The 25,129-nt window shown below is 39.2% G+C and overlaps 1 protein-coding gene across 1 annotated transcript in view; it reads left to right on the forward strand.

The window, feature by feature from the left end:
- Positions 1–25,129, forward strand: part of Hecw1 (HECT, C2 and WW domain containing E3 ubiquitin protein ligase 1) — a 173,439-nt gene that overhangs the window by 70,173 nt on the left and 78,137 nt on the right. Inside the window, exons 8-13 of the mRNA XM_052156837.1 lie at positions 801–2,144; positions 6,444–6,545; positions 11,557–11,707; positions 13,439–13,578; positions 21,545–21,666; positions 24,310–24,495. Coding sequence (XP_052012797.1) covers positions 801–2,144; positions 6,444–6,545; positions 11,557–11,707; positions 13,439–13,578; positions 21,545–21,666; positions 24,310–24,495 — 2,045 coding nt within the window. The remainder of the gene's footprint in view (positions 1–800; positions 2,145–6,443; positions 6,546–11,556; positions 11,708–13,438; positions 13,579–21,544; positions 21,667–24,309; positions 24,496–25,129) is intronic.

Consider the following 25,129-nt stretch of genomic DNA (forward strand, 5'->3'; position numbering starts at 1 on the left):
TTTCTCCTATCAAATTCATCATCCTTTTGTTACATTCTTAGACTGATTCATCTATGTGTACATAAAGATGGACTATGACTTCACACTTTAGAAAAGAGATAATTATCTTCAAATGGGGAATTGAACTAGTGCATTTAAAGTCCAATACCAATCTGGTGTATTTCCAGCCAAGAAAAGTATAGTTAAACAGTGTTACCTGTTAAATGTTAACAGAGTTAAACATATCTCCTTGAAAGGTAATGTGGCTGGAAACCTTGTTTTCTGACTATTCGATACTGTGGATGATTATCAATATAACCCAATACCTTGTTTCTTTGTTGCAGCTAAATACTCTGGCTTAGCCATTCCACATCTTGCAGGATGCTCCATGAGAAATGTTTTGAGCACGGAAAATTAACTTGCTTATGGGTGTTAAGGAATTATAAATAGTACTGCTGCCCTCATCTCTGAAAGTCACTGTATATAACAAACATTGTTGATCTCTGAGATAGGGTAAAGCTAGGTTTGAGATATTAACTTTTTTTCTTAGCAGTCCCTTAAAAGAGAACTTTAAAATAGTAGCCCTTCTAAAATTTCATAATAATAAATATTAATTATTTATTTAAAATAAATAATAAAGATATTAACATAAATAACACTCATTATATAGAATTTTTCAGAAACGATTGAAAAACACTCATCCACTCATATCCAGTATCCTATATTAGAGATCCTTTACCATGTTTTACATGTGCCTATACAGAACACCAGCTCCCCTTGCCCTTCTGAAAAGGATGACATAGTTTTCTTCTTGTCCACAGATGATGAAGAGATCTCTCTGAGCGCTGAGCCTGAGTCAGCAGAAATGCAGGACAGCATCTTGAATAGTGTAGTGGAAAACGGCAATGGGGAGCCTTCTGGTGAGGCTGCAGGATTCTCCAAGGACTTGAAGCCAGAGTCACCAAGTAAAAGGAATGGAGTCAACAGCTCAGAAAACCAAAACCAGGAGCATGCTGGGCCAATTGAGGAAGCTGCAGGTGCTATGGAGGCCAGAGATGGTAGCAAGTTCTCTGAAGGACTCGAAGAGCCTGGCGAGCTTCAGGACCCAGAGCAACAGGACACGCAGCCCAGTCTGAGTGCAGAAGAAGTGGCAGAGGAACTTCCCCTGGATAAGGATTGGCCACCCTCGCTGTTGCCAGAAGAGAGTCCAGGTCTAATCAACAAGGTAGAAGATGAAACAGTACCAGAAAATGGAGCCAGAGAGGAAGAGATGCAGGAGAAGGGGAAAGAGGAGGAGGAGGAGGAAGAAGAAGAGGTTGTTTCTACCCTGGAACAAGGAGAGCCTGGACTGGAGCTGAGGGTCTCTGTGAGAAAAAAAAGCAGACCATGTTCCCTACCTGTATCTGAGCTTGAGACAGTGATTGCATCTGCCTGTGGAGACGCCGAGACCCCAAGAACCCATTACATCCGCATCCACACCCTGCTGCACAGCATGCCCTCAGCGCAGAGAGGAAGCACCACAGAGGAGGAAGATGGCTTGGAGGAGGAATCCACCCTCAAGGAGTCCTCTGAAAAAGATGGGCTCAGCGAAGTGGACACAATAGCTGCTGACCCACAGTCCATGGAAGATAGCGAGAACGATGGGGCTACTCTATGCATGGCACCCGCTGACTGCTCTCAGGGACATTTCTCCAGTTTATCCAAAGGCATTGGCGCTGGCCAAGATGGCGAAGCTCACCCCAGCACTGGGAGTGAGAGTGACTCCAGCCCCCAGCAGGGAGCAGACCACAGTTGCTGTGATGCCTCTTGCTGCAGCCCCTCGTGCTATAGCACTTCTTGTTACAGCAGCTCCTGTTACAGCAGCTCCTGTTACAGCAGCTCCTGCTACAATGGCAACAATCGGTTTGCCAGCCATACACGCTTCTCCTCTGTGGACAGCGCCAAGATCTCTGAGAGCACAGTCTTTTCTTCACAAGAGGATGAGGAGGAGGAAAACAGTGCATTCGAGTCGGTACCTGACTCGGTGCAAAGCCCTGAACTAGATCCCGAGTCTACAAATGGGGCTGGGCCTTGGCAGGATGAACTGGCTGCCCCTGGTGGGAATGCAGCAAGAACTACTGAAGGTCTGGAGTCCCCCATGGCAGGCCCTAGCAATAGGAAAGAAGGTTAGACTGCAAACTAGAGCAGTGATAATAGAATCACCACAATTATAGGTGGTGGTCTATAAGTCTCCCCTTATGGTTGGTGGAGGTACTAGTCCCAAAACGGGTGCCCTGGACAGTGTATGTAGGCATTCAAGCATTTGTCTAGGTGTGTGAATTTCTGGCACATGTCTCAAATTCACACCAAGAAATATATCCAGTAGGGTGTAAGCAGCTACCTACTTATATGTGTGCTTTTGACTAATGGCCAGAAATAGTTGACATAAGTTAACTTTCAGGTCTTGACAGAAACCCCACAGTTAAACAAGTACTATCAAATAATATAAACATCAAATGATCATGAGCATTAGATAGCAAAAATTTTGCCTTCTAAAAACACATTAAAGATCAGTGATAGATATGAATATTAGTTGAAGAACATGGATTCTCTGTCCCCTGCACACTCTCAGAGTTCTGGGGACCAGTCCTACAGTTTTTCTAGACACACTGGCATTAGTGACCATGGCAAGGCACTCTATAAATGGGTAGACTACATATCTTTTTCTTTTTTTCTACCAGTACAGTTCCTGTTATAATGGTTCTGTTCATTTGGACTATTTTAGCTAATGGAACGGAAAAATAGCATAATCAACCAGAGTCCCTAACAAGCAAGGTTCCACTAACTAAAGACACACAAATCAGAAAAAGCAAAAACAAGAGCTTGTCACATTGCAGAAGAGAACTAAAACGTTCAGTGGTACACTCTTGAGTTCATGTTGGGGAAATTGACATAAAGCCTGAGTAGTTCAGGCTAAGGGTTAGTTCTGCCCACCATCATTGTCCAGGTCGCCCACCTACCCACCCACCATCACCCCCTCATCATCATGCCTGCTGGCTTTCTCTAAAGGATTGTCTGACTAGTTGGGAGAATTATTTGAAATCTCCCAGAAATCTCTATTTCTGACTGGCAACAGACCTCAGCCTTTTCCTTCTCCAAACATGAGATTCCTGGGAAAATTCAAATTTCTTCAGTCCATTGTTTCAATAGTCATATTGAGAGACAAAAGCATCTCTCTGGAATATCTTTATTTCTACCAGTCTAGTTACAATGCATACAATTATGCATATAAATGGATAAATTCTCTTCTCATTTTTCAAATAAGATGCTAATCCAAAGGCAGCCATCTTCAGTTTTAGACTCAATTACTCCTTCCATATAAATCCAAACTGACACCTATTAAACTAGTATTTCCTGTCAACATTCTGTTTCTTTTCCTTCTATGAAACTTTTACTTAAATCTCAGTTTAAAGCACGTATCAAAAAACAAACTTGCAGACAAATGAAAGGAGTAGAGTCATGTGGTCATGAGCTAAGCCCTGGAGGTATATAAGTCGACCATGCCGCTTCCTCACAAAAGACCTTCCTTGTGACCGAAGTGGGTATAATTGTTGCATTGATCTCAAGGAACAAATGGAAGAGTTAAATGAGAATTAACAGGGATGCGCTCTGCCTCTCTCCTAATGAGATGAGCAAGAAAGCTAACTGTTTAAGTTACATGAAAGAAGCCACCCTTTGAATCTTGCCTCACCCTGTTAGCCAAAGAAATTGTCACACAATTAAATTCTAACCACTTTGCTTCAGATAGTAGTATCCTGGTAGTTTATGTTGATACAAATATGGAGGTTTCAATTAGAAGGGAGTAAGAATTGATTTATTCTGGAGCCAAATATGACCTAGGAACCTACAAACACAGATTTAGATTACCTTAAAATCTAGGTTCCAAAGCATTTTCCTGAAGTTTCTTTAGAAACAGAATAAAAATAGTCATAAATAATGATGCTTTAAAAAAAAAATCATTGGTGGACACAGTGAGTAGGCTGCTACAGCCCAGTGGAGAAACCTCAGCTACAGTCCTCAGCTGCCATGTGATGATGCTCTTAGCCCCTTAGTTGGTGAAAAACTAGAGTATTATCAAGTCTATCCTTTCTAAAAGTGTTTTGTTCTTTCATCTGTCTGGACGTTGGGCCAGCTTTGTCTACTAGTGGCAGGATATTAAGTCTGGGGTAAAGTGAGGGTAAGGGATGGTTGTTTAATAGGTGAATAATAAATACCCTTATGTGAATTGTAATTCAGCTTGGAACTTGAAATATCCTGTCCTTCCTGCATCACTGAAATTCTAACCAGTCAATAGTGTTTGCAGTCACAGACTTTACAGGAAGTCTCTTTCATGCTTGTCTTTCCTACAGTTTGGCCATGTTGGCTATAATAAAATAAATTTAAAGACTCTCTTATTTTTAGTTGAGAAATATTATCCCTTCTTGAATATTCTGAACACTTCATTTGATGCAAAGGTGATTATGTGGAGCTGGGCCCTAGTATAGAACAGCATTGCCTTCATGTTTTATCCAGTCAGCTGCCATTGAGTGTCTGTCACATCCTTGAAGTGTCTTGGGGCTCACAAGTAGGTGAGGTGCGCTTCCACCAAGCAACAGTATTGCATTTCTACAATTACAATGGACTTGGAGGAACAATTAACATGTTTGACTGAGTTAAATTACATAAAGTTTAACTATATGAGGTTGGTTTTTTTTTAAGAAACAAACTATAAAGTACAGCAGCTGGTGATGTAATAGCTATGCAATCGTTTCCTTTTTGAGGTTTTTAACCCTAAACAGTTATGAAAATAAATGTGACTGCCAAAGCCACTTACCCACAAAGCCTGTATTTGAAACAGCCACTTGTCAACATTGAGTTCTATGCTTACATGAGGAGTAGCTTCCTTGATTTCTATTGGTGCCTTCAGAAAACCTGAAGCATTTTAGTAACAGTGGGACTGTCCAGGAAAAAAATGTATTTTTAATATTAAGAAGGTCCTTCTGTTCTACGCACATCTTTATTTTTAGTTGTCAGTCATCTCTTGGAATTAAAGTACTAAACTAAGCCCACCTAATATTTTATTTTCTGCTGTGTCTATAGAACGATAGTTGGAAGAAATTGTTTCCAGGCGTGGATGTTCTGGGAAATGTTCACTATTTGAGAGCCTTCAAAGATCTTGACCATTACTTTTTACTTTCTCTCCATTTTGACCCAAAGGTTGATAGAATACATGGCAAGAGTCCTGGAAGAAAAAGAAAATGATGTCTTTTGTCCTCTCATTAGTAGGGTGTGAGCATGGTCTGAGGCAGGAGGAAAGCAGTACAGAGGTAGATGGGGGCTGTGTTCTGAGCCCTTCAGAGTCTCCAGAGATTGAGAGAATTATTTACTGTAGTTTACAAGGTCAATAATTACAAGGTGTACACACCTCAGTAGATTATGTAACAGAAATGCTGTTCCAGAATTTTGTTTACTTGATAATAAGTCTGTTCTAACAGCAGTAGAAGCAATGTACATAATAATGAGTCATGAAATCTATAGATACATTTATTTCTATAATTTATCTTTATCTCTCTGGTTTTCTTTTGTCTATCCTACTTCTCTGTTTCAAACTTTCTTGTATCATTCTTCCTGCCTTTTATCTACAGCCTTTGTCTATTATCCGTTCCTCTTTCCAGAGCACAATTTGGCTTTTCTGACTCCTCCTCCATACAATCTGGACTAACCATGATTTCCCATGACATGTTTGATTCCCCATCTTATTGTCTAATGTCCCTTTATAGGAATTTACATTCTTGGACCACCAGTTCCTTGATCCACCTTGGAAACGCACTATATGAGAGCTTCATTCCCCTCTAATGGTCTTTTGATAGTCTTCTGTTGTTTTAATTATGAAACTCTCATATACCTATGATCAGGTGTATTTTCCGTAATCCAACAAAGCTTTTGTGAGACCTTATATGTACTTCACTCCCTCCAAGCAAGCATGTCTCCTTCCCTGGAATAAAACAAGTCTCATTAAGTTTTTCCCTAGTGTTCCTTCCTGATGTCATCTTCTAACCAAGACAATTCAAGTAGCTAGAGAATCAGACTCTGATCACATGTATTGATTAGTGTATGTGGAATAGATCAAGAGTCAAAACATATTTGGATTTTTCCTTTTCCTTCTCCTTTTACCTCTATTTTCCTCTTTTTCTTCTTTCTTCCCCTCTTTTCTGCTTTTCTTCTTCCTCCTCTTCCTTTTCCTTCTTTTCTTCTGCTTTTCTTCTTCCTCCTCTTCCTTTTCCTTAATAATTTGTGTCATAAATGACATGGTTATAGTAAACTGACACAAAAACTAGATATCCCATTTTATTTGTTGTTTCTTATGGTGATCTTTGTTTTACAGTCATGTTTTTATAACATTGCCATAGCAATGCATATGAATGTCTTGACTATCTTGTTCATAGGTGAATGTCCTATGCTACATAATTCCCAGCCAATAAGCCAACTTCCTTCCTTGAGGCCCGAACATCATCACTACCCAACAATCGATGAGCCTCTTCCACCAAGTAAGCTTTAGTTTTCAAATCTATGGCTTAATACTTTCCATCCAGTCTGAACAGGTCAGTGTGAATTCATATGCAAACATCCAAAATTCTTTCCAAGTTCCATAAATTGGCAGTTTTACTAAATATTAATATATACTTAGTATAAAACTGCTTTTTTTAAACAAGCTGTTTCATTGTATAGTATTGAAGTGATAACCAACTGTTAATATATCTAGGTTTCTGAAGGAGAGGCAAAAAATACATAACATTTCTTTACAAAGCATCACTAGTCTTTGTTTGTGGCCTTTCAGTCCTAAGTTCACTATTTTAAAATTTTCAGTTGGAAATAGAACTCTATTTGTCTCCAGTGTATCCATTATTCACAAGTGTCTCCATAGAATAAAACACTTTAACCCACAGTGTTTTAAGAAATTATGCTTTCCTAACTATAACTTGCATCAAAGAATTAAAAATTCCAAATGCCTCCTATACTTCATTGGTGTTTCCAGGAAAATTATCATTTTTAGGTTAGAATTCAGTATCACTTTACCCTAATAACTCTTCTAAATAATTAACAATTCTTTAGTCATTTGAACTTAGGATATTCATTTAATCTCTAAAGTATTGTTTCATTACTTGTGGGAATAAAATCTTTAATGTCCTCTTCTGCTGAATACTAAGTTTTGACTAAGACAGCCCACATGTGCCATTCAGGCTTAACCTGTATCAATCTATCTAAAATGTTTAGGAGAAGGAAATTAAGTTGAGTGTTGAAAACTCATTTAACACAATGAGTACTTATAAATACTGGAACTCCTCTGCTTGACTTCAAGATTTGTCTACACAAAGATAATCTTTAATTTTGGACAGATTATTATACATGTAAATTCACATTTTTTGCAAGAGTTTGCACTAGGCAGTTATAAATAGAGGCATTATAAATAATTTAATGTAAAAAACTATTTCAAAATAAATACCAAGTAAAAACCACAGTCAACAATGAAAAAAGACTCAAAATAGGTCTTAATTTTCTATCCATATATTAAAGAAAACATTAGAAATTTGCTAATTAATTCTGACAACAGATTTTGTTAAGAGATCTCAAATAGGACACGGTGACTTTAGTGCTGGTAGTCAGTCATCATCAAGTTTTTGCTGTGTATTTTGTAGTTGGTGCTGTTTTAGCAAACCAAAATGAACAATGACTACAACCCTCATGGAACATCTTTATGCTAGTCTGGTAAATGTATAATAAGCAATAAAATGGAAAATAGGATCCTAGTGATATATGCAATGAGAAAACAAAAGGAGATGAAGGAGCCTCTTCATATGTAGTAGACACTGGTTTGCAGAGTTAGAACTAGAATTCTAAGCAAGCTTCCCTAAGAGGACAATAATGAATGAGACAGGGGAGTTACACATACAAATGCTGAGAGAAAGCTTTACAGGCAAAGAGAACAGCTGTAGCAGCTGCCATCCTCTAATGGAGACATGATGGCGAGCTTGAAGAGTAAAACCAGTGCATCTGAGGTAGAGAGAACATGGCTGATAATAATTATGATCAAGAGGGAAACAGTACAAACCAACCACCTGGGGCTCTGTAGACTGTTGCAATTGTCCTCAACCATCCTAAAGCTGTGACCCTTTAAAACAGTGCCTCATAGTGTGGTGACCCTAAATCATAAAATTGTTTTTGTTGCTACTTCCTAATTTATTTTGTTACTGTTAAGAATCATAATGTAAATATTTGGGAGATATAAGTTTGTAGAGACCCACAGGTTGAAAACTGCCAGAGAGCCTTGCCTTTTATTCTGAATGAAGATACACCACAGCATTTTGAACAGGGAAGTGATATTTCTGACATGTGTTTTGAAAGGTTTCCCCTGGTTGTTGTACAGCAAATAAACTGCAGAGGAAAACTAGAAGTCTATGAGATACAGCATAAAGTTATTGCAGTGGCCACAATGAAAACCATTAATGATTTGGATAAGGGTGGCATCAGGGGACTTGTTAAGGAACGCTCATATCTGAACATATATTTTGAAGACAAGTTTGATAACATATTTGATAACATATGGTCATGAGGGGGCAAAATAAGAATTAATAATGACTCAGTTCTAGCCTGGACTGATAGAAAAAACTTTTATAGAGGGAATTTGGGCAGCAATAGCCTGACGCTTAACCTTATCATATTATAGTAGAGATATTATCAGCTAGTAATGGGATGAAGGCAACTAGATAAATGTTTGTAAAGTTCAAAAAGTCTACATATAGGATGTTGCACTGATTAAAATACTTAAATACACAATCTAACCATAAAGACAATACATGTTTCAGTTCTTGTTAAAACATAATTTGCTATTCAATAAATCATTTTATCCTAAACAATTCAATCTGACTTACACACTACTGTAAGCTGCCTGAGGATAGAATAGATACTGTTTTCAGGGGTCTAAGTAAATTCCTAGGTTCACAGTGGTTAATCCTTCTTATAATGCTGACTGAGGCCTAAAGATCCATTCAGATGTTTTTCTTTGTTTATAAGACATGTGGAAATAAATTCTTTACAAAACAACCCAGAAAATATACTCAAATTCAGCTAGTTATTTAATAAATAATTATAAGAATATAAAATTAACACTGTATTTCAGATACGTAATGTATTAATTAAAGAGCTTAGGGTCTGGATGACCCTAAGATGCTTTCCAAGAGTGATTTAGAGATTTGAAACTTGCTAAGAATGTGTTACCAATGTTCCATTCTCCAGTCTCCCCCAACACCTTGGATAATTTGCAAGGCTAATTGAGAAGTCAATGGCTAAATTCTCAATTTCCTATAGAGTCAGGATCTGTGTCCTTAGAACTTGATGTATCTCCTAGTTTATAGAAAGTGTAAGTGGAGTTTTCTCACTTAAATTGAATAACACAGTGTTATTTAAAAGTTAATTCTTACTCTTTGTTGGATTTTTCCTTGCATCTCTCATATACATTAACTTTTAGATTTTCTGGTTTTTGGACTTTCATTGATCATTGACAACTCTCTAGGTTAGACATATGACATTATGTTTTCAAACAGATATGTCATATACATATGAAACCATAAAGATGCCAAATTTATCTTCCATTTAAAACTTGAGAGTCACTATATCATTACCTAACTCATGAGTTTTCTTTTTTTGTCTCTCAAAAAAAAATTATTAGATATATTCTTTATTTACATTTCAAATGTTATCCCCTTTCCTTGTTGCCCCTCCAAAAACTCCCTATCCCATTCCCCTCCCCATGCTCACCAACCACCCGCTCCTGCTTCCCTGTCCTAGCATTCCCCTACACTGGGGCATTGAGCCTTCGCAGGATCAAGGGTCTCTCCTCTCATTGAAGTCCAATAAGGCCATCCTCTGCTACATATACAGCTGGAGCCATGGGTCCCTCTGTATGCACTCTTTGGTTGGAGGTTTAGTCCCTGGGAGCTCTAGGGGTATGGGTTAGTTCATATTGTTGTTTCTCCCATTGAACTACAAACCCCTTCAGCTCCTTGGGTCCTTTCTCTAGCTCCTCCATTGTGGACCCTATGCTCAGTCCATAGGTTGGCTATGAGCACCCACTTCTGTATTTGTCAGGCACTGGGAGAACCTCTCTGTCTTCTCTCACTTAAACCAAATAGTTTTCCTCCTCTTGAAATTGTATTTAGTATATCTTTAGCATTTTCAGCATGATACCATATTGGTATTATCTCTACCACATTTTTATATGTGGACTACAGAGGGTTTGCTCATTTTTGTATATCATTGCTCTTATATACCCAGTTCAGATACATATAAATCACATTTAACTATCAGTTTCAAGGGGGTTTATTCATGGATTTCAACTCACTTCAACTTACATGTATATCCTCTAATTATCTATACCTATGCCTTGAGTCCCTCTACTCTATGTGATGGTTACTTAGCAACAATGTTACATGCATTGTGTTATATATCTATCATATATATATATATATATACATGTGCATATATGTATGTAACAACAGGTAATGATAAAAGAGGTCATAAATTTGAAAAAGACAAAGATGAGGTATATGGGAGAGTTTGGGAGAAGGAAGGGAATGAGGGAAATATGTAATTATAATCTCAAAAATAAAAAAAGATAATTTAAAAGATTTTATCTTTTTAACTTTTAGGCATTTTTAAATATAGTTTTAATTAAAATATAATTTCATCACTAACTTACTTCCTCTCTTCCCTCCAGCTTGTTTGTTGTATTCAGTAATTGTGACTCTACCTTTATCAAATGGATATTTTGAAACTATAGTTATCAATTCTTCCATCCACCCTCTTAAAGGGAAATGCAATTGCTTGAGCCTGCTCAGTTTTGAAAGAAGCTTTTGGGACTGGAGAGATGGTTCAGTGGGTTAAGAGCACTGTCTGCTCTTCCAAAAGACCTAGGTTCAATTCCCTGAACCCACATGGCAGCTCACAACTGTCTGCCACTCCAGTTCCAAGAGATCCGACACCCACACACCAGTGCACATAAAAGAAAATTAAATAAATCATTAGAAAGAGACTTTCCAAAGTTGCAGGTGTGACATTTCAGAACTTAGCTAAACACAAGATCTATTGTGACTGCCCCTAGCCACCTTCTATTTGCCTGAATGAAGAACTGATTCTCAGGCATCACAACAATAATGCTTACTGCATGGTTTACCGAATCTTCTGCACCCATTTCTTGAATAACCAGCAATATTTTTAAGGCAGTAAGCAACTTTCCTTTAGACACTAATAAATTTAAGCATACGTCCCTGTCAAGGAACCACAATTATCATGGCAAAGTAGAGAGTCTGAATATGTTAGATCCTTTCTAGAAAGCTAACTCTCATTCCTATCCAGCAGTCATAGCAAGTGATAGAGGGCAAGGGTGGGAGAGATGAGAGAATCTTCAAAATGAGTCACTATTTCAGAAGACCTGGAAGTAGAATATGTACGCATGGTTAGTAGTCTGTTCTTGACTTTTCTTGTCCTATTATTAAATATTAGACTGGGAAGCTCGAATTGACAGCCATGGGCGGGTCTTTTATGTGGACCACGTAAATCGCACAACCACCTGGCAGAGACCAACAATGGCCCCTACCCCAGAAGGAATGATCAGATCTGGGTCTGTCCACCAAATGGAGCAACTTAACAGAAGGTTGGTAATTGGTTCAGAATGAGATCCTGTAAGCCTGATAAGGATATAAAGACATCCCTCTTCTGATTTCCTGCTCACTAGAAGGAAACTGAACAAAAATAATTAGGTTAAGCAAGCTTTTCCCAGTATTTTGAAGGCTGGGTTTGTAAGTTAGTGACAGAGAGCACATTAAGCTTGAATGACAATTAAAGATAGGGTTCCTCTACCTGTCTTACTGGTACAAACCAGAAATCAGAAATTCTTTAATTTTGGCCCCATCTCTCAAGGCATTACCAAGGATGTGAAGAACCCCATGTAAGCATTTTGGAAGAGTAGTTCATGTCCATCATGAGATGTTTCCAAAAATACAGAACTCAAAATAGTTAACATTATAAGGATAGCTTCCACAAGTTTTAAAGAAAACTTGCCTCATAGCTCATGGTAGACTTGGTCCTTGTCTCAGCTCCATTGTACATCCATCCCCATGGAGCTCACCCTCCTCTCTCAGGCACTGTACTTCCGGACTTTTAGTTTCAAACATAACAAGTACAGGAAGATATCAATAGGAAATTCCTGATGAAATGGAAACGCGATGGCTTTTAAAGACTTTCTGAGTCTGTAACATCTGTGATCTGGGCTTCCTCTGGCCTTCTGAGCACCTCAAAGCTCTCTCATGTGCTATTAGTCCTCTAAAGGGAGAGCACTTTGATTTGACATTATAAGAGGAGAGCTGGAGAGCATGTGGCTCTAAAAAGATTGTTTAGCCATTTGAGCAAATCATGATCTCCAATATATTAGGCAATTGTCTGATAACAATGTCTGCAGTCTTTGGCAATGCTCTGCCCTAATTAAAGTCAGAGATCCAGGCAGCTTCTCACTGGTGGTTGTAGTCTCTTGCCCTGGCTGCATTTCTTGTGTTCCAGTAGGATCACAATGGGCTGTCTTTCACTTTCCCATAACTTCCACATAAGCATGTAATGCTCCTATCACTGAGTGGATTCCACACTTTGTTATAAACAGCCCTCTGAAGAAACGCCCCCATCAACTGATGCTGGCAAACATGTCTTCTGACAAGTTCTCAGAAGTGAATGATGAGTAACAAAATAAACATACAGCCTTTAGACCAGTGGATCTCAAACCTTGATGTAACAAACTGTAGCCGGACAGCTTCTTAGAATCACAGGTTTCAATTTGTTTTAGTTAATGTAATTTAACAGGTTCTCTTTATTTTTCCTAATAAAGGCTTAGAATTTTGCAGTTTTGGAGACTAGAGTGGGAAAACTTTGCTTTGTAAGGTCGGGGGGAAAACTAGGGCCCTGCCTTTTTCAGAGGCCTGGCTGCAGAAGAATGAACCTGAACAGAACTAAGTTCCCTCCCCACCTGATTTTGAGTTAAGACTTGGAGACTTGGCTACTTGTGCTCTTTTCTCCACCTCTACTGAAACATCCCTCCCCATCAGGCTTATGGGATTTCAAAACTTCATTTCCAGATCTAGCCCACATCTCCCCTCCTCTATCTACCACCCTCTAGTTTACAGTCTGCAAGTCTTAAGAAATAGATTTGTCCAGCTACCTAGTCAAACACTGTGGAGATATGTGTCTTATAGTTGTCTTATTAATTGTTCTGGTGGTCTTACTGGAATTGTAGAAACTTCTGATTCCAAGACAATATTTTGCAATTTTTTTCCAAGTGCCTATTTAAAGCATTACCAAATAGAAATTGGTTATGATCTCTTTATTTTCTAATGTACAGGTATCAAAACATCCAAAGAACCATTGCAACAGAGAGGTCTGACGAAGATTCTGGCAATCAAAGCTATGAGCAAATACCAGATGGAGGAGGAGGAGGTGGTGGCAGTGACTCGGAAGCAGAATCTTCCCAATCAAGCTTAGGTATTGGAGCAGGGGACTCAGAGCACTAGAGGTGACATTTAATGTCTGTGACAGAAGTGTGCAAGTTCTTACCCTGCCTCATGAGATAGCCACATCGCCTGTAGATAAGAGAGCAGCAAACTATGGAATAACAAGATGGGGAAGTTAGAAGCCTGAATAAGGAATCGCATTGGGAATCTTCAAAGACATAGATTCCTGTGTAGTTAAGTAATGTTTATCTGTTGGTGTCCTAAGAATTTATCACTTATACATAAAACATGTCAAATGTTCACAATCCATTTCAAGTGAGTCTGGGGCATTTCAGATAAAATTCAATTTAACCAAAGAGGAACCTGGACACAAAGAGGTTTCTGGTGAGATTCTTGTTTACAAAGCCCAAGAACATATTTGACACATACGTGCCAAGCCTTATTTTCCTGAGATTTTAATTCTTTTTTTTATTATTATTCGATATAATTTATTTACATTTCAAATGATTTCCCCTCTTCTAGCCCCCCCACTCCCCGAAAGTCCCACAAGTCCCCTTCTCTTCCCCTGTCCTCCCACCCACCCCTTCCCACTTCCCCGTTCTGGTTTTGCTGAATACTGTTTCACTGAGTCTTTCCAGAACCAGGGGCCACTCCTCCTTTCTTCTTGTACCTCATTTGATGTGTGGATTATGTTTTGGGTATTCCAGTTTTCTAGGTTAATATCCACTTATTAGTGAGTGCATACCATGATTCACCTTTTGAGTCTGGGTTACCTCACTTAGTATGATATTCTCTAGCTCCATCCATTTGCCTAAGAATTTCATGAATTCATTGTTTCTAATGGCTGAATAGTACTCCATTGTGTAGATGTACCACATTTTTTGCATCCACTCTTCTGTTGAGGGATACCTGTGTTCTTTCCAGCATCTGGCAATTACAAATAGGGCTGCTATGAACATAGTAGAACATGTATCCTTATTACATGGTGGGGAGTCTTCTGGGTATATGCCCAGGAGTGGTATAGCAGGATCTTCTGGAAGTAAGGTGCCCAGTTTTCGGAGGAACCGCCAGACTGATTTCCAGAGTGGTTGTACCAATTTGCAACCCCACCAGCAGTGGAGGAGTGTTCCTCTTTCTCCACACTCTCTCCAACACCTGCTGTCTCCTGAATTTTTAATCTTAGCCATTCTGACTGGTGTAAGATGAAATCTCAGGGTTGTTTTGATTTGCATTTCCCTAATGACTAATGAAGTTGAGCATTTTTTAAGATGCTTCTCCGCCATCCGAAGTTCTTCAGGTGAGAATTCTTTGTTTAACTCTGTACCCCATTTTTTAATAGGGTTGTTTGGTTTTCTGGAGTCTAACTTCTTGAGTTCTTTATATATATTGGATATTAGCCCTCTATCTGATGTAGGATTGGTGAAGATCTTTTCCCAATTTGTTGGTTGCCGATTTGTCCTCTTGATGGTGTCCTTTGCCTTACAGAAACTTTGTAATTTTATGAGGTCCCATTTGTCAATTCTTGCTCTTAGAGCATACGCTATTGGTGTTCTGTTCAGAAACTTTCTCCCTGTACCGATGTCCTCAAGGGTCTTCCCCAGTTTTTTTTCTATTAGCTTCAGAGTGTCTGGCTTTATGTGGAGGTCCTTGATCCATTTGGATTTGAGCTTAGTACAAGGAGACAAGGATGGATCAATTCGCATTCTTCTGCATGCTGACCTCCAGTTGAACCAGCACCATTTGTTGAAAAGGCTATCTTTTTTCCATTGGATGTTTTCAGCCTCTTTGTCGAGGATCAAGTGGCCATAGGTGTGTGGGTTCATTTCTGGATCTTCAATCCTGTTCCATTGATCCTCCTGCCTGTCACTGTACCAATACCATGCAGTTTTTAACACTATTGCTCTGTAGTATTGCTTGAGGTCAGGGATACTGATTCCCCCAGATTTCCTTTTGTTGCTGAGAATAGTTTTAGCTATCCTGGGTTTTTTGTTGTTCCAGATGAATTTGATAATTGCTCTTTCTAACTCTGTGAAGAATTGAGTTGGGATTTTGATGGGTATTGCATTGAATCTGTATAGTGCTTTAGGCAAAATGGCCATTTTAACTATATTGATTCTACCGATCCATGAGCATGGGAGGTTTTCCCATTTTTTGAGGTCTTCTTCCATTTCCTTCTTCAGAGTCTTGAAGTTCTTGTCATACAGATCTTTCACATGTTTGGTAAGAGTCACCCCAAGATACTTTATACTGTTTGTGGCTATTGTGAAGGGGGTCATTTCCCTAATTTCTTTCTCAACCTGCTTATCCTTTGAGTATAGGAAGGCCACTGATTTGCTTGAGTTGACTTTATAACCTGCCACTTTGCTGAAGTTGTTTATCAGCTGTAGGAGCTCTCTAGTGGAGTTCTTTGGGTCACTTAGGTAGACGATCATGTCGTCTGCAAATAATGATAGTTTGACTTCTTCCTTTCCAATTTGTATCCCTTTGACCTCCTTATGTTGTCGAATTGCCCGAGCTAGTACCTCAAGTACAATATTGAAAAGATAGGGAGAAAGGGGGCAGCCTTGTCTGGTCCCTGATTTCAGTGGGATTGCTTCAAGTTTCTCTCCATTTAGTTTGATGCTGGCTCCCTGAAAGCGCCGGGAGAGTCTGCTTTGCTAACAATCACCTGGGCGGGTTGACTCACAGATGGCCCACCAAGCCGCCCAGTTCTTGGGGTCAGTCCTGTGCCTTTTGGGGCCTGGACCCCCGCTTTGTTAGCCTTAGGCTATGCCTGTTACACAATGAATTTTATTCATTTAAATTTCCTGACTCTCTTTCTCTCTCTCTCTCTCTCTCTCTCTCTCTCTCTCTCTCTCTCTCTCTCACACACACACACACACACACACACACACACACACCAGAAAGAACTCTTCTTTGCAGTAAATCCCCATCCTATTTTCATATAATCTGTATGTATGTAGTCCACTGAGTTTCCTGTCTAATGGTAGGCGAGAGGATGCTTCCTAGAGTAAGAACAAGTTATCAGTGGATTCATAAGTAAAGAAAATGAAGTGAAACCCCCTTCTCCAGTGGGATCCTGCACCACATATGATGACCTGTGGATGGGCCCAATCTCTAGTAAGTCTGTTGTAGACAAGGACAGCTGCAGTAAATTTAAATATATAATGGCCATGCCATAACTTGAAGACATCTTTCAGTTGGCCATCCCACTACCTACTCACTCCTTTCTTCTTAAATGTACACATATATATTAATCAATAATATAAATTGCGTCCATTCTGCTTTTTCTATCAGATAAACTAACAATCCTGGATGGGTTTTTTGTAAGTAATCTCTTTGTTCAGTCTTCTGAAAGACACATGGTACAGCATTCAAGTTATTAGAAAGTGGCCGAGAAAATGTGAATAGGATTATTTCTGGATTTAGTATAGAATCACATATATTTTACTACATAATAAAAGCCTTGGTTTTAGTAGATAAAACTCACATCTGCATTTACCCTTAAGATCTGAAAATGAACATTGTAAGCTGAATTAAGCTGGCAGGTTGCTTAGGATGTTGCTGGACTCCTAGTCACATTTAGTGACCTGTGTCACCATTAGTCACCTGTGTATTAGCTGTGTGATGATTGCCCTGAGATGGCCTTGGCTTGGAAGCTTTTCCTTCTGACTTTTTCCCTTAGTAGACCTGGAGACAGAGAAGAGACAGAGACACAAGTGCTAGGGACCCTGTCTCAGAATTCACACGCTGCTTCTACCATGTGGTACTACATGAATCAAAGCACAAGTCAAGGTCCAATTCAACCAGAGAGGAGCTTAAAAGTCCCACAACAGAGAAGTGTTTATAGGAGGGCAAAGCTTCTGTAAACTGTCTTAATTACAGGCAACATTTGTAATAAAACAAGAAATAAAAACAAAGGGAAGAGACATGAGAGGGCTTGAAATTACATAGAAACATTATTAAGAAATAATGGTTGCTGATTTTCTTAAACTTTATTTATTTATTTACTTTTTTATTTTTTTTATTTTTTTTACACTCCAGATTTTATTCACCTGCCAGTCCAACCTCCAACTGTTCCACATCCCATACTTCCTCCATGCCCCTTGTCTCCACAAGAATGTTCCAACCCCACCCACTCTCCACCAGACCTCTAAATTCCCTGGGGCCCCCAGTTTCTTGAGGGTTAGGTGCATCTTCTCTGACTGAACACAGACCCAACAGTCCTCTGCTGTATAAGTGTTGGGTGCCTCATATAAGCTGGTGTGTACTGCCTGGTTGGTGATCCAGTGTCTGAGAGATCTCAGGGGTCCAGATTAATTGAAACTGCTGGTCCTCTTACAGGGTCACCCTCCTCTTCACGTTCTTCCAGCTTTTCCCTAATTCAACCACAGGAAGTCAGTAACTTTTGTCCATTGGTTGAGTGGAAATATCTGCATCTGTCTCTTTCAGCTGCTTGTTGGGTCTTTCAGAGGGCAGTCATGACATATTACTTTCTGTGAGCAGCCCATAGCCTCAGTAATAGTGTCAGGCCTTGAGTCCTTTTCTTGAGCTGGATCCCAATTTGAGTCTGTTGCTGGCTCTTTTCCATTTCCATCCCTGCAGGTCTTTCAGAAAGGAACAATTGTGGATCAGTTTTGACTCTAGGATAGCAACCCCATCCCTTACTCTATGCCCTCCTTTTTTGCTGGAGGTAGGCTTTACAAGTTCCCTCTCCCTACTGTAGGACATTTCATCTAGAGTCTCTCACCTCGCAGGTCTCTGGTACATTCTGGAGGGTCCCCCCAACCTCTTACCCCCTGAGGTTGCCTGTTTCCATTCTTTCTGTTGGCCCTCAGGGCTTCAGTCCTTTTCCCCCACCCAATACCACATCATGTTTCCATATCCCCCCACCTATTCCCTTTCTCTCCCAGGTCCTTCCCTCTGTCTCCCCTTGTGATTGCTTTCTTATCTCTCCCAAGTAGCCAAGTGGGACTGAGGAATCCTCCCTTGGGTACTTCATATTATTGACCCTTTTAAGTTCTGTGGACTATATCTTGGGTATTCTGTCCTTTTTTTGGCTAATATCCACTTATTAGTGAGTATATGTCATGCATGTTCTTTTGGGTCTGAGTTACCTCATTTAGGATAACATTTCTAATTCCATTCATTTGCCTGCAAAACTCAGCTGAGTAGTATTTCATAGTGTAATGAACCATATCTATTCTTCTGTCATGCAACATCTGGGTTGCTTCCAGCTTCTGGCTATCTCAAATAAAACCCCTATGAACACAGCGAAACACATGCCCCTGTTTATGGTGGGGCATCTTTTGGGTATATTTCCAAGAGTGATATTTCTGGGTCTTCTGGTAGATCTATTTCCAATTTTCTGAGGAATCCAAATTGATTTCCAGAGTGGCTGTACAAGTTTGCTATCCCACCAACAATGAAGGACTGTTCCTCTTTCTCCACATTCTCCATTGCTGGAGATAACTACAAGCACATAAAGCCACCTACAAAAACACATATAACAGGAACTGACAGTCATCTGTCTTTAATATCTCTCAATATTAATGGGCTCAACTCACCTATAAAAATACATAAACTAAGAGACAGGATACACAAGCAAGATCCAGCATTTTGCTGCATAAAAGAAACACACCTCAATGACAAACACAGACACTATCTCAGAATAAAAGGATGGAAAATGGTCTTCAAAGCAAGAAGAAGATTGAAATAATTCCAAGCATTCTATCAGATCACCATGGCCTAAGGGTGGTCTTCAATACAGCAAACACAACAGAAAGCCCACATAAACATGCAAACTGAACAACTCTCTACTCAATGATAACTTTGTCATAGAAGAAATAAAAAAATTAAAGACTTCCTGTAATTTAATGAAAATGAAGGCACAATGTACCAAAACTTATGGGACACAATGAAAGCAGTGCTAAAAGGAAAATTCATAGCACTAAGTACCTTGGTAAAGAAACTGGAGGTATCGTACACTAGCAACTTAACAGCACACCTGAAAGCTCTAGAACAAAAAGAAGCAAATACACCCAAGAGGAGTAGAAGGCAGGAAATAGTCAAACTCAGGGCCAAAATCAACCAAATAAGAACAAAGAAAACAATACAAAAAACCAACAAAACCAAAAGCTTGTTCTTTAAGAGAATCAACAAGATAGATTAAACCCTTAGCCAAACTAACTAAAGGGCCCAGAGGCAATATCCAAATTAACAAAATCAGAAATGAAAATGGAGATATATAACAATAGAAATGGAGGAAATTCAAAAAATCATCAGATGCTACTACAAAAGCCTATACTCAACAAAACTGGAAAGTCTAGATGAAATGGATGGTTTTCTAGACAGATGCCACACACCAAAGTTAAATCAAGAGCAGGTAAATTATCTAAATAGACTCACATCCCATAAGGAAATAGAAGTCATCAAAAACCTACCAAGCAAAAGAAGCCCAGGACAGATGGTTTTAGTGCAGAATTCTACCAGACATTCAAAGAAGACCTGATACCAATATTTCTCAAATGATTCCATAAAATAGAAACAGAAGGAATACTACCTAATTCTTTCTATGAAGCCGAAAATACTCTGATACCTAAACCACACAAAGACCCAACCATAAAAGAGAACTTCACACCAATCTCACTTATGAATGTTGATGCAAAAACACTCAATAAAATTCTTGCAAACTAAATCCAAGAACACACCAAAGCCATCATTCACCACGATCAAGAATGCTTCATCCCAGCAATGCAGGGTTGGTTCAATATACAAAAATCCATTAATATAATCTACTATAAAAGCAAACTCAAAAAAAATTACATGATCATCTCCTTAGATGCAGCAAAAGCATTTCACAAAATACAGCACCCTTCATCTTAAAAGTATTGGAGAGATCAGGAATTCAAGGCTCATACCTAAGCAAAATAAGACAACAAAAAGAGATCAAGGGGATACAAAGGCAAAGAAGAAGTAGATGATATGATAGTTTACATAAGTGACCTCAAAAATTGTACCAGAGAACTTCTCCAGCTGTTAAACAACTTTAGCAAAGTGGCTAGATATAAAATTAACTCAAATAAATCAGTAGCCTTCCTTTATGCAAATGATAAACATGCTGAGAAAGAAATTAGGGTAACAACTCCATTCACAATAGCCACAAATAATATAAAATATCTTAGGGTAGCTCTAACCAAACAAGTGAAAGATTCTAGACTTTTAAAAACTCAAAATTTGAAATACCAAAAAAGTATCCAAAATATTTAGTATGCCAACATGATGCCCCAAATAGAAAATTCTGAAGTTCATGCATACAAATTATTTAAAATATTTAAATAAAAATTGTAAATCAGGTATGATACTGCATGATTTTATTCCCAATGCTTAGGGAACAAAGACTAGAAGATCATGAGTTTGAACTTAGGTCACACTATATTGTGAAACTGCTTTAAAAAGGAAAACATGTCATCACCTCTAGGCTATAAGATGCAAATGGAAGATACATACGTTTTATTTTATGCTCACAAAATTGAGGGGCAACCTCAAGTGTTGTCACCTTCCACATTGTGTGAGAGAGGATCTTTATTGGGTTGTACCATCGTGTACAACAGGCTAGCTGGACTGAGAGTTTCTGGGGAATTCTCTTGTCTCTGTCTCCCATCTCTCCATAGGAAGCTTGGATTACATGTGCTCTCCTGCATGGACCTTTACAGGTTCTAGCAATTCAGACATATATGGAAAATCTATGTATAGCTATAAAATACCTCATTCTGGATATGCATATGTTTGAGAATTTGGGGGGAAAATCTGAAGCACTTTTGGTATCAAGAATTTTAGGCAAGAAACCCTTGAAATTCTTGACATGGGCACATCACTATGAAAAACCAAGCGTCTGCCGTGTGAGTGGGAGTGTGTGCTCTACTATGGTAAGAGACATGTTCCATGTGGGAGATTTTTCTCACAACATATTCCATTACTTTGCTTCATGTTTCTAGATCTGAGGAGAGAAGGGTCACTTTCTCCTGTCAACTCACAGAAGGTCACCTTGCTGCTGCAGTCTCCAGCGGTCAAGTTCATCACCAATCCTGAGTTCTTCACTGTGTTGCATGCCAATTACGTGAGTGCTCCCAAAACAAAGGCAGGGTGGACTGCCCCCCTGAAAACCCAAGAAGAGCTTTATGTAGTATTTAATAAGATAAATAAGGGGCTACAATTTTACTCAGTGAGCTAGGGGAAAGAAGGAATTCTTTATTATCTTTGAGATTATAATTATATCATTTCCTCATCTCCTTTCTCTCTTTCCTCCAAATTTGCCCTTCCTTTTACTTTTTCAAATGTGTATGACCCATTTTTTCGTGTGTGTGTGTGTGTGTGTGTGTGTGTGTGTGTGTGTGTGTGTGTGTGTGAAAAAAGCAGCTCAGACTATACTTTTTCATTTGAGTCTCCCAATAAAGAAGGAAGGATTAAGGAAGGTGTATTGTTTTCTGTTGTAGAAATTATTTAATCCTGGCTTGGGGTTTCTACCTGACCTTGATCATTCAGTTCCCATATAAAAGACACCTGTAAACCTTTTTGCAATAAATCTTAATCAGCAGAAGAGCTGGGCAGATATATACCCTCTATGCTATTAGAATCTACTTTTCTATCAATAACCCCAAATTATTACTTACTATGTTTCATCTGGGATGCTCTACACTCCCTCCAGGCCATGTTTTTATGGCTCACCTACCCCATGGTGGCTTCTCCTTCCTCCTCAACCTTCTTTTTCTCCTTGTGGTTCTCTTCCAACCCCAAGCCCAGGAATCCTAAGCCTTCCCTATGTCTCTTCTGCCCAGCTATTGACTATCAGCATCTTTATCTGCCAAACAAAAATAGCTTGGAGGCAAGGTCACATAGCATCCCTTGGGTCTACCTGCAGGCTCCAGGTCTGGAAGGCCTACACTTAGCATTACAATACACAGCAAGACAAAACCTCAACAGCCTTCCTAAGTCTTTCTTCAGGATCCTGTTAGTGAAAATTCCTTGGAAATAAATAAATGCTGTTTTTATTGGTCTTAAATTAAAAAAAAAATACAAGAGTATGAAGTGTACAAATACTATCCATTCCTAACCATTTTATGAACTCTTCCTTATTAAAAACATTTTAAATACTTTCTCTTAAATAATAATGAGGTAAGCTTTTGATATAGTTTTAAAAATATATTGATATTATTTGTGATTTGACTTCACATATATGCTTTTTCCCTTGAATTTTCAGAGACATTTTCCAAAAATGTATATTACAGTGTTCATTAATTCTATTTCACAAACTTTTTTGTAATTTGGACCAAAGACTAAAATCACAAAAACAGATTAGGAAGACACCTAAGGGTCAGCAGATATCTGTTTTGTGGAGACTGTCGATCTAATGTGACAGGACAGAGTCCAAATTGAGAGAGAGCAAATTGAGAGATACTGCCTGGGTGACATATATGAGGCAAAGGCTGAATTGAGTCTTGGAAGTTTAAAGAGAATGGGAAGAAGCCCTAGCAAATAGGGGAGTGTATTAGGAAGGATGCAGTAGCCAGGACTACAAAGTGTCTTCACTGTGAATGGCAGACATAGAAGAAATGAGGAAGCGTCAGCAGCCTGTCAAACAGCTGAGGTACTATTCTATTCAGCTGACAACATAAGCCCATGGTGCTCTGGGAGACCAGCTCTGATGACTAGGTAGTCTGATGAAGCATTTCTCTGGCAGAGTCTCAGAGAGTGCTGAGAGTCCAAGACTAAAGGCTAATTCAACCAATCAAGCAAAGAACGATTAAAGTCCCAAGTTCAATGAAGTGCTGAAAGAGTAGGGAGAAATGGCTTAGCCAGAGAGAATGCTGAGAAAACAGTTAATGCTCCTTGGATCTCCTATGGCCAACTGATGAATAATAGGCGAAGAAACACTAGGTGGTTTCTATTTGGGTACCAGCATTAGTGGTGACTGTGAGTCAGGTACAATGATTTGAGGCCAGGACAGAGGCTGTGGCTGGGAAAAAAGGAAATGAGGGTTTAGGCAGAGCAGATCCCCATTGAGGTAGTGGGGAATCATAAAGGATAATAAGTATGCCAGATATTGCACATATACTCTGCTCTATATAATGGGCTTCATGTGGGCCTTGGGAATGTGGGAAACACTAGGCTTCTTTAGCTTCCTACAGTGTTCTTTCATCACAGTACTATCCATATGGACACAAGTGAGTGCTCACCCCGCTCTAACACCAGCTAGATAGCTTCATCAAGCACTTTGGTGCCTATGTAACATAAAATTATAATTTGATTAACTTAGCAAGTCCTAAACCAGCCTTCTTTTCTTCTTACCCCCTCATCCATAGATGTTATTTAAGATTCACTAGAACGATAGGGTTCTGAAGTACAACTTTAACTACAACTACTATAATGGGTTAGATAGATAAAAGAATCTGAAGCATAGCCCCTACAGTCAGAGGAAATGGGAAGGAAATGCAATGTCCAGAGAAATGTAGTGAGGTCTGAAAGAGCCTTAATGTGACTGATACTAAGAAGAAGACCCTGAAGGTCAGGGAGATCTGCCAGGCAAATATGCCTAGAGGGGTTGAGTGGGCATTTCCTTGTTGAGCACTGTTTCTAAAGCCTGCCTTTCTAGCTTACAGAAATCAATACCAGGTTGGACTCATACCATATTAAAGTCCTCAGTGTGTTTGCTGTCTTTTCTAATATCACACCCTCTTTCTTCATTCCCCCCAAACCATCTCAGGGTGCCTACAGGGTTTTTACAAGTAGCACTTGCCTGAAGCATATGATTTTAAAAGTCCGACGAGATGCTCGAAATTTTGAGCGCTACCAGCACAACCGGGACCTGGTGAATTTCATCAACATGTTTGCAGATACTCGGCTGGAACTGCCCCGGGGTTGGGAAATCAAAACTGATCATCAGGGAAAGGTGAGAATAATCAATATGTGGAGCTGTCACCAAACACCAAGGTTCCCCAATGCAGATGATAAGGAAGAAAGTGAGGGGAAGTCTGTGGGGAAGGGAATGTCTCAGAGCTGTATTATTGGCCCTCCACAACAGGTTTCTTACATTCCACAAAGCATAAGCAATGCCTTATGAGATAGTTAGTGTTCTCAGATTCTTCCCTCTAGAAGCCAAATAATGCCACTGCTGTCTGGGAAACAAAATACTGCTTGGTCCAGGACTACCAACCAACTTTACACTTTTAAATTTTCCATTGAGTGATTTTGTTCAATGGCCTATGTCTTAGTTATTTTACTATGACCAAGTTACTGTACTATGACCAACTTCTGAAAAGAAAGTATTTAATTTGAGACTTATGGTTTCACAGAGTTAAAACCTATGATTATCATGGCAGAAAACATAGCAGCAGGCATAGTGCTGGAGCAGTAGCTGAGAGTTCTCATCCTGAGCAAGGATAGTTACTGGTAATGGTACAAGTCTTTTGCAACCTTGAATTCTGCCTGCAATAACATAACTCATTCAAAAAAGGCCACACCTCCTAATACTTGTATATTTGTCACTGTTCTGTTGCTGTGAAGAGACAACACGAAGAAGGCAA

The sequence above is a fragment of the Apodemus sylvaticus genome, chromosome 14 (assembly GCF_947179515.1).
Source record: "Apodemus sylvaticus chromosome 14, mApoSyl1.1, whole genome shotgun sequence".
Lineage (NCBI taxonomy): Eukaryota > Metazoa > Chordata > Mammalia > Rodentia > Muridae > Apodemus > Apodemus sylvaticus.